The sequence below is a fragment of the Daphnia pulex genome, chromosome 1, assembly GCF_021134715.1.
Source record: "Daphnia pulex isolate KAP4 chromosome 1, ASM2113471v1".
NCBI lineage: Eukaryota > Metazoa > Arthropoda > Branchiopoda > Diplostraca > Daphniidae > Daphnia > Daphnia pulex.
Genome location: NC_060017.1, coordinates 2790473 through 2801000, shown reverse-complemented (window position 1 = coordinate 2801000; position 10528 = coordinate 2790473). Strand labels below are relative to the sequence as shown.

The following is a 10528-nucleotide window of genomic DNA, read 5'->3' as shown; positions in this document are numbered from 1 at the left end:
TCATCAATCATCACTAACGTCAAACACGACCCCCCACATAAACCCGGGCAGGCCTATATACGCCGGGGCCCATCCAATGGCAGCATTGTGCCATCATGGAGGTTTATAAGAAATTTCACGAATCCCCGTTGAATAACTCACTTTTTCTCCTTGAGAAAATTGACCAGGCTCTGATTGTATGTAACAGTGGGAATGATTATGTGAGTCTACATATTACCAAGTATAGTATAGGCCCGTGTATATATACGCCCTGCAAACACTCTAGTTGATGGAATAATACCGAGAAAATGTCGCCCTAAAAATCCCGTCGCCATTCAAAAAGCAGACGTTGAAAGATCGGTTTGAAAAGCTTTTAGCGGCCGGAAACTTCTCTATAGCTTCTTCCTCGCTGTCTCCTTTGGTTTTTGGCTGTGCGCATTCTATGTGATGACGGGCTATAGGATATATAATCGCTATCTATCCGTCAACTGATTTCTTGTTCTGCCTTCCGAAGAAAAGCCAGTTTCGCCTCCGCCGGCTGCCGGCTGCCGGCTGCCGTCCCAGCAGCAGCCCAGCCGCACTCGACTGAATCAGAAGTGAATCAGCCTACTGTGAATAAGCCGCTTATAAAGTTTCACCGACGACGACCGTATACTACAGGCCTACATTACACTGGCAGCGTAGTAGCGAGTATTATAAAGAAAATGTTTGCAACGAGGGCGTGCCGACATGCGATAAAGATATATAAACTCGGCGGCCGCAGTCGAGCTGCCATGAAAGTGCATATATACAGGGCCCGCTTCTCGGTATAGGGCCAAAGCCTAAACGACCACCCCCCTCCCGTATATATGTACTATACACGTTGACTTGTATCAAGCGGGCCAGAGAAAGTGCTGGTCCAATATTTGCCTACGAGTACCGCCAGCCGCCTGTTACGGACTGATTGAATTGATGAATAAGGGCGGATATATAATATTCACATAACGCGCTGACATCAAATTATATACGCAACGTTTTCTTATTATACGAGCGCTCGCCACTTGTCATCTCCAGAGAGATATTACGCCATCTATGAGACGACGACTTTGTCCTCTTGGCGTACATCCGCCGCCGCCGCCGTTGCGTTGCGTAAGAGCAAGTCAAATGGGGCCAAAAGCGATCCGGCGGTGGGTGGCTGTTGAACCCTCCGGTATAGTTGATCGGCCGGCCGAGAGATGGTCTGCCGATGGCCGTTTGGGGAACGGAATCCATGGAAACCGAGGAAAAAAAAAAACTGCACGCGTGCACGTCTTCACGGATGCACCACTGTGTGCATGTACATACGTAATGGCATAATCGATTGTTATTGAAGTCGTTGTCTTGACAACAGCGATATGTTAAGGCACCGGCACAATAATAATAGATGCGCCGTCCCCGTCATTATTCGTCGAATCGATCGACGTGAATTAGATACGATAATATGATACCGTGTCGCAGATGGACAGCCAATATAAAGCGAAAGCATACACACACACACTACCTATGCACAGGGAATAAGTTAAGAAATGTTTATTGTTGTATTTGGGTTCATCCAAATTCTGGCTCTCGGATGCGGTAACTGTCGACATCTAGCGTTTGCACGAAGAATGACGCGGCGATCACAAACAGGTCCCGCGTTTCAAACGCCATCTGGTCGCCGGACACGCTTGTACTCCTGATAATTGACGAATCCGTCCTTGTCATTATCGCTGTCCTGAATCATCTTATCAATCATGCCTGTAAATAAGGAACCACACGCAATCGTCATTCCAAATCGTTTGCCATGGCGATTTATTTTCTAATTTTTGAAATAATATTCCCCCAGCTTTGCAAATTAAAGTTAATTCATCTTAGCCAAAAAAAAAAAGAAAAACGTTGTGATTTAGAATCTGTTAGAAGAACCCCTATATTCTTGGTAATTGATGAATCCGTCCTTGTCTGTGTCACTGTCTTCGACCATTTTATCAATCATTTCTGCAAAAATTGGAACCATAAATCGTTAATTTCTGATCCTCATTAAACCACCGCATTTCATTTATTCCATAATGGACATTCAGCTTAATTGCTATTGGATTTAACTATTTCAATGAGAAGAAGAGAAACAAAAACTGAACTGATATTCTTACTTGTAAAATGTTCAATCTGGTCGGCTTTGCTTTGCTGGGCCGCTTTTAATCTGAGCTGCTGTTCGGCGGTGAGGATATAGCCTTCTGGCTGGCGGCCCAAGTCCAAATCAGGATCGTGTGGTACGATGTGAGAAATGGCCGCCATGATTTCAATGCCGTCCAGCAGGTTGTTGTCGTCGTAATCGTGCAACCTTCAAACAGGACTGCCAGTCACGCACGAGAATATCATGTGTTGTCTTTTTGAACAACAAACAAAAAACGAGTTTCAACTCAAAGGGGAATTCGATTATACATACTTGAAGTAGTGAAATTCGATCTCATCCGTCGTCATCTTGAAGATCTCCTCTTCTGTATAAACGTCTTTCAAATCTTCTTTCAGATGCCTGTTACAACAAATTACGTCATTCACAAACCGTTCTGCACGAGTAAAAAATGAGAAATGGAACGTTAGAAGAGGGGGGAGGTCGGAAACTTTTCACCGGAATGACAAAACGAATTGCTTTTGTCTTTGAAGATTTTGTTACAGTTGCCCTAGGTTCTGGCTTTTGTATCAAACTACAAAACAATGTCGACATCTAAACTAAAATAAAACTAAACCTGTGCGGAAAAAAACGGACTGGGAAGACTGGAAACTTGGATATAAACAGGACAAACACATTCGCAAGAAATTCCGGAATTTGACGTATAGACGAGTCTTGAGAAAAAATCAAATGGCTTTAGGCCTATATAGTTTTTACTCGTGATCGTGGATTAATTTCTTATCCTGGAGAACCGACTGGACCGGACCCGACTCCTGTCGCTGCGGGACGTGATGTTGGTGACTGTTCTTCATGTGCTGATGGGAGCCATGGCCGCCTCGAAATTGGCCACTGGCCACGCTGGTCCCGATGCAACTTAAAATCAGGATGATTGTTGTGGATATTGAAAACATGATTCCGGCTTTAACACACGGCGCTGATGGCCAATAACGCTCTCGCAATGCACACAAAATCGCTATAACCGTGTCGTGACTCTGCTCGCGTCTAACTCTCTATGCCGTAACAAGGTCGACACACAAATTGACGAGATAAAGGTCTGTTTCTCCTCTGCAGATTAGGCGTCGGGCCTATATATCTCTTTATCAGCGAGAGCTATGACGTGATGAGAAGTCTGGTTTGGGTTCCTTTCAATAGGTTGCCCATTCGACCGAACATTTCGATGCTTTTTCAAAAGCATTATTATGTCATTAATTAACCCCAACTTGTATTCATACAGGCCTATATACTGAAAAAGTTATTACCGAGTTTCTGATTAAATCTGTTACGCGCAAATTTTGTCAGAGATTTTTTCGAATGACTTCCGGAATTTCTTATTAAAACTGTTGGATGTCATTTGATAATAAGCGATATTTCCGGCATAACCGAGACAGAATATGAACGGAGATGCAGTTCCACTGAAGTAAGACATAATACTTCCGGCTTCCTATATAGGCTCGTCTAGGAGGAGGGGGGAGGGGGCTTTCCTTCTCAATCTGTCGTTTTCACGCCAGGATCTTAAGACCCTGAAGTCGATGCTCTCAGGTTTGACGGATTCTATGCAAAGGGCGCTCGCTATACAGTGGTGGCGATTAGGTGTAGGCGCCAAAGATAGTACAGGATTTCCCTTTTAATGACTCTCGGTGTAGTATAGAGGTGACTGGCCCGGTTATGTAACAGGATTTATTATTATGACGGCCCTCTTTATTAATATACGGTCGACAACCTTGAAACTAATATGGGAAGGTAAAAACCTTTAGCTGAAATCGCAGAGGCACCAACAGCAGCAACAGTCTTTTAAATATGCCTTTTGATGAAAGTCCATTATTGTCGTCCGACGAAGACAAATAGCTAAAGAATAGCTCAAAGTAAATATATATGCTCACAGAGACGATAGCCACATACATAGAGCCAAGTTGATGGAAATGAATCAAAAAGGGGGAGACCGTATATATATGGGAGCTCAGCAGGAGTGCCGAATAAAAGGGAGAAAAGGCGATTGATTCGCTATGGGGGGAACGATGATGATGATCATGATGATGAGGTGGCGAACAAGTGCGTCTTTGTCGACACAGATAGAAACATGTCTGCTATATATGCCATGCTGTCCGCTACATCGCCCTCCACCCCACCTACCAGTGTGTTACGTCGGAAGGAAGAAGAAGAAAATGATTGTAGCAAAAAGCGGAATGGATAAAAAAGAGCGACAGATGCACAGGCGTGACGTACATATGCCTCTTTGGTGCGGCTAATACGTCCCCCTGTTGTCAATGTCCATATATGCATCGACCATTTGGGGATAGCAATTGAACTGTGTGTATAGTAGGTACATAGCTCCCCCTCATTTTCTATCAACTTCCCCTCCACCCGACTCGCTTCCAGCCCTCAGTGTCTTTCTATCCTTCAATGCTGGCCCCGCCTCACCGATCTGCTTTGAGTCCGTCCAACAGCCCAGCAGAGGACGCACATCCAGCAGGAGTGCAGCAGGGGAGGGTAAATTTCGATCCTGCTGGAATATATAAGGACGGCGGCTCTGGCGTTTGATCGAGGTGTGCGTATATAGTCGAGCTATGGTACATAGTCGACAATAGCTCTATCAATAAATAGACTCCACTGCCCTGTCTATTATTATATCGTTGAAAAGCTTGGCATGACAACATGCTCTATGGGGATCAAGTATGTGTGTGTGTGTGGAGATACACAGTACACACTTTGCATTGTATCGGCTACCGCAAATGATTTCCTCGTCGTCGGCGATAAATAATAGGACCCTCCTATACTGTATATAACAATTGACGCGTGCATTACTACTCACATCTTTGAATGCTAATTTGAGTCGAGACAGTGAATGATGAAGGCCTAACACTTGTTCGGTTAAACAGGTCAGTCTCATCTATACAAATTGTCATTTACATTCATTAAACCTTTAATCTGTTTTGAGTTGATAGGTTTGAACCTGTTGTACAATCGTGTCTAGGCCAATGTCGATTTCCAACTTGATCCAAAGTTTATTATGCAAGTGCCGGCTATTAAACCAATTCGTCGTTTGTCTCATACATTCTCGTAGTGTGGACGCTTTTGACTTTTGAACGACGGTCTTACCATCTGGGACTATACCAGACGCATGTATATGCAATCGTCACGGAGGAAACGTGGACTGTGACGACGTCTCTTTGCGCATTAATTCCGTCCTCTGATTGAATCAGCATCAGGACGAAAGAAAGAGAAAGACAGAACAGCATAGAGAGAGAGAGAGAACGTGGAAAGAACTGGCCGCTGTCGGCGATGAATCCAGCAGTGGACCGAGTACGACCGACGCCCTCGCACATCATTCCGCCGATGACCTAACCAGCACCAGACAGCCATCAGTTCGACAATAGTCTAACAACATTTACCACTTGTATAGAAAAAAATAAAGAAAGAAAGAAAATTCACTACTACGCCTCTTTATACTCTGCAGGAGATGATGGTGTTTGGGTCAAACGGCGAATAAGGTGGGCGGGAGTTTCAAAAAACAAATAAAACCAGGAAGAAAATATAGAGAGAAAAAAAAGGGAATTTTCTTTTTATTTAGTCGCATCTAAAGATTTGGTTTTTCTTTTCTTTTCGTGGAAGAAAAGGGCGAGCCAAGATGGCGAGAAAGAAGGCGTTTCCTTCTTCCACAACCGGGACTGGTTGCCTTGACGACGCCAACGAAGGCAGAGGCCAGCCAGCGGAGCTCGGCAAAAGGCAGCAGCACTTGATCATATCGTCGAGGGACCTCCTCCAGTATTGATTGATGGCATCTCTGCTGGTTATAGAGAAAGAGAGAGACGTTTCCTCCCATATACTATAGCTGCTGTGACTCTACTATATACCCTTGTCTTATGTATATGTATATAATGGCGAGCGCTATTGAATTTCAAACGGGGGGTTCCTCTATTTTCTCTTTCGGAGATGCCAGCATCGCCCTGCCGCCCGTTTGTCTTCTATAGATTTGACTGCCAACAACAGAATAACAAGGACAGCAGAGCGCCCAGCCCAGATAGCCCGGCCTTGCTGCTGCTGCTGCTGCAGTGTTCAACTCGCATCTTTATTGCGTCTATGCAGGACGCGTTCCTCGGGATTTCGTTTGATGCTTCACGCACCTCCCTCTCTCTCTCTCTCTCTCTCTCTCGGCTAATAGAAAAGTTTACATTTAGTTGCCGTTTCTTTTTTATATATACAAGAAAACGTATATTTTTCCTCCTATCTCTGTGTGCTATAACCCATCCGAGTTACACCATTTCCACATTGTCTTCTTTTCTTTTCTTTGATACGCAGCAGCACATGTATACTTGCGCTGAAAATGTCTTTGTCGTTTAACAATCCGCCTGTGCGCTGTGTATTCTCCCATCCGTGACAATTCGCTGTTTATTTATACGACGTTTGTTTTGCCCTAATACATATATACTTATGCATGAAGCACGTTATACAGTAGCAGCCGGAACTTACCTAATTATATCCCCGCTGTCTAACAAGGAAGTTGAACTTGAAGAAGAAATAGAACTTGAAAAAAGTCTTAGAAACTTGTTTTTCTTGTACATAACGTTTGGATTACTCGTTCATTAATGAAGAAATAAAACCCAACGTACGTAATTCGTTTAGATAAAAGAGGCTCAACCCGTTTAATGATGTGAAAGGGGCAAAAGTCCACGGAGGATGTGTACAACAAATCCTGGCCAAATTTCAGAAAACTCTAGAAATGTTATTCGATTATTTTCTTGATTGCCTATACCAGCAGCGCAAATTCCCCCCCGAAAAAAGATAAAAAGGTTTGCAGGCTTTTTTATATTGTTCCGCGAAAGAGTTATACACATCGGATGGTGATATCGACTATACGCGGCGGGATATACAATCTCGAATAAGAAGACACACAGCACTACTGCTGCATAGATATAGACCTGTCTATATATTTAGAGCTAGATAGATAGATAAAAGAAATTTAACCGAAAATATCTAAAATCAAAAAGAAAGAAAATGGGGAAAAGAAAAAGAAAAGAAGAAGATGAAGAAGAAAAGAGAGGACGAGATGATGAAAGGGCTTGAGGGAGAGCGAGGGAGAGATGTTGCGCTTCTGGGAGAGAGCGGGAGTTGGGTCGGGATAGAGAAGAGGAGGAGGGATATGTACTGCCGCCGCCGCCGCTCTGAGTTGTCGGGTAATGAAATTACCTTTCTTCCTCCCTTGCATTTCGCAGCAAAACCTCCCCTCAAGTCACTCGTGCCTTCTCCGACAACCACGTTAGCCTTCTCTCTCTCTCTCTCTCTCTCTCGCCTCCAGCGCTCCATGCCACTCCGATCCGATCCTTCCCGCTCTTGGCGTCTATAGTAGCAGGAACGCTCTCCAACGCAGACAGCATCCCCCCTCTCTCCTTCTTCCGCCGTTCGTTCTTATATTCATCCATGTATTTATACCGTATATAAGAAGACTTTTTCTATTTCTTATTCCCCTTCGTCTTGTTCTCCTGCTGTGTATATACAGACTCCCGCCTCAGACGAATAATAATAACCCCAGCTGTATATAGATCGCAAACTTAAAAGGTTATAGATCTAAAACTATTTGCCATCTCCGCCCCGTCAAATCAACTTGAATAATATTAGTTGGTTTTTGATTATCATTTATGACGTCAAAACATCAATCCTGATACTTTGAGATTTAAAAATAACAAAAAGTGGCGCATTTAAAGGTACTGGCGAGGAGCTATTTAATGTCAACGTCACCACATTAGCCCGGAAAATAGGGGGGTGGGGGACGAGCATCCAGCCGACATACAAATCGGGGTGGGGAATATAGAGTAGTATTCAAGGAAAAAAGAAATGAATTCATAATAGAACACGGGCGGTATAGGATATGAATGTGTAGTAGGGACTGTGGCGTTGCCATGTGTGTGGGCGTGTCGACTCTGCCTTGAATAGAGTTACAGAGTAGCGCGCAGGCAGTATATAGCAACATTGAAAGGAGAAGTGCAGCATAGAGGGGGGCGCGGTCAAAGGTCAGTAATAGCCAACGCTAGTAGTAGTAGTAGTAGTAGTAGATGTGTAATAATAGCCGGGAATTGTGTATACATACATCCACACATTCACGACTATTGCCTATCCGTCCTCCTTATATACTTGACACGGATGCAGGATCGTAGTAGAAGAGAGAATTCGTGTGTTTAATGTCGGCTTGTGCGCCAGCGCGGAGGCGGCTTTGAATCTCCCGCTGAGTTATCAATGGACGACAAGTCTATTAGCCCCCCACCACCTGTCACATAAATTTGTCGCTCTGTACAAACGTCGAGAGCGCCTCTGCTGTATTATTATTGTCCCGTATTTCTTTTTTTTTTTTAAATTCGGATTCAACACATTTCCGGAACGTCATTTCATTTTCAAGTTGAAACATTTATAAACGTACGCGCATAGTACACCTTTAGGGATATGATGTCTAGTCCTATATTGCGTTAGGTCTATAATGAAGACGACGCTTGATGCCACACACGGCACACGAGTTGATGTCTATTACGTCGACGTTTTTGTTACATTGTGAGACGGCTCTGTGTGTAGTAGATAGTAGCAGAGGTCTTTTGGTAAATTGTGTCTATTTCTCTTTCGTTTGACATTGGCTTTGTCCTCGCTCGTGTGTTTGATGTGTGGCACACAAAGCCGTTTCTTTTTCTTTCTTCTTCTTCTTCTTTTTTTTTTCTTTATTCTTTCGTGTCGGATCCATCTCGCGCTCCCATTTCTTATATATTTTCTCTCTCGTCCTCCCCAGTTCTTCTTCTTCTTTTCACTTTCCCATCCTCCTTTCCACTTACCGAGTCTTGATTGCCAAATCGCGCACCGATGGAGCGCACGCCTCCGATGCTCCCGGAGAGTCTCCCCTCCGCACAAAGGGATCCGCCACTCGGGTCCCGTGAATAAAAAAATTGGGAAAAAAAATGAAAAAAAAAATGAAAAAAATGAAAATAAAACACTTTTCTTTTCTTTCTATCGTGCTATTACTATATATCTATATACTCCCACTCGATTCTTTCTTGACGCTTGACGTTTTTATTTTTTTCCTTTTTTCTATATCCTATACAGAAATCCTCCAATCCCTCCTCGATCCCCGCGTTTGTACTGTATACACACTTCCTCCTCCCACTCCGGGCGGGACATTTGAAAGGGAAAAAGGAAACGAGTTTTGATACATTTTTCTCCCTTCGACGTTTCGTCGTTTCCTCCTCAACCAACGCCTTCTACCCACCTTCTCAGAGAAACCCCCCAACCTCCCTTTCGAATAGAGCTCTTTTTATTTTTATTTTCTTCTTCCCTTATTTTCTATCCCTTTGACGCTCCGGATTTTCTTATGATGATGCCGGGACTTGAAATACATATATTAAGGGACACACACGAGAGAGCCGAAATGACATTTGATGATGGGGGGGAAGGTGGGTAGAGAGGGAGACGTTTCTCCCCCCTCCCTTCCAGCAAGTGTGGGCGGCGTGACGATCAAAAAAAAGATAGGACGAATGTAGAACATCGGAAATTGATGATGAAGAACTTAAGAAATATAAAAGCGCAAAGGTACTTATATAAGAACAGCAGGGGAGGGGGTGGGGTTTAGGGACTCATATCAACAGGCGATTTATACTTGGAATCATTGGAACATTTATCGGCGACACACTTTCGCCGATGCCATTTCAGATAGCAATTAGATCAAAATTGGTTCATCCCATATGGAAGCAACACAATTGAGGCAGATTAAAAATGGGAAGTTTACCGCGTGATTGTGTGCAAAGAATAAACAATATTATAAAGGTTACAGTCCTTGACAACTTACTCCATTTATGTGTCAATAGAGGCCTATTGCTGTTTTCAGTAATAAATCATTTCGCTATCGCTGATAGCAGGATTCCCTACGATAATTCCATTTTTGATAGTGAACAATATTAATTACAGGGCGCTGCATCAATACGAGTGTCATATATCGTTATGCTAAATCCAGGCGAGGGAATTTAATTATTTTAAGGATTGCACATTAGTCATGCTAACGCGGGGTATGTTGATCTACTTATTCATTTTATTTTGTTGTTCAAATTAATCTAGTGTTTGTCATAAGATTTTTGAAAAGGTTGGGAGGCTTACTGGCACGAGCCATGATTTAAAATCACAGCGTCGTTGACCCTAAAACCAACAACCTGATTCGAAAATTAAAAAATGTTCGAACACAGAGAATGTAATTTAAGGGAAATACCTTCCCCAATAAAAAGTAGCATATACACTTAAACTACAAACTGTTTCGGATTTCATCCTAACAGATATGAAAGTTCGGCTAAGGCAATATACCTATTTGATTTAATTTATTTTAATCAAATTAGTAACGCTGACAAATGTTCATTTGTAATCAAA

General features: G+C 43.2%; 1 protein-coding gene across 2 annotated transcripts; it reads right to left on the bottom strand.

The window, feature by feature from the left end:
* Window positions 1-1512: 1512 nt before the first annotated feature.
* On the bottom strand, window positions 1513-3170 carry LOC124188595 (multiple coagulation factor deficiency protein 2 homolog). Of its 2 annotated transcripts, none has more exons than XM_046581330.1 (4): window positions 2861-3170; window positions 2420-2506; window positions 2124-2314; window positions 1513-1734 (listed from the first exon to the last, which is right to left on the bottom strand). In XM_046581330.1, exons 1-4 carry the CDS (start codon window positions 3052-3054, stop codon window positions 1637-1639), a joined length of 570 nt encoding a protein of 189 aa, XP_046437286.1. In that variant the 5' UTR covers window positions 3055-3170; the 3' UTR covers window positions 1513-1636. The 2 variants fall into 2 exon arrangements, with proteins under 2 accessions (XP_046437286.1, XP_046437295.1); XM_046581339.1 differs by lacking the exon at window positions 1513-1734 and adding an exon at window positions 1773-1971 and having other exon boundaries at window positions 2861-3168.
* Between the last annotated feature and the right edge of the window lie 7358 nt (window positions 3171-10528).

Bases quoted from the DNA above. Each gene is read 5' to 3' on its own strand.
- LOC124188595 (XM_046581330.1), bottom strand. From the start codon at position 3,054: ATGTTTTCAATATCCACAACAATCATCCTGATTTTAAGTTGCATCGGG. The intron at 2,507-2,860 runs GTAAAAACTATA...TTGTTGTAACAG, and splicing joins AAATTAATCCACGATCACGA to GCATCTGAAAGAAGATTTGA. The intron at 2,315-2,419 runs GTATGTATAATC...TCCTGTTTGAAG, and splicing joins ATCGAATTTCACTACTTCAA to GTTGCACGATTACGACGACA.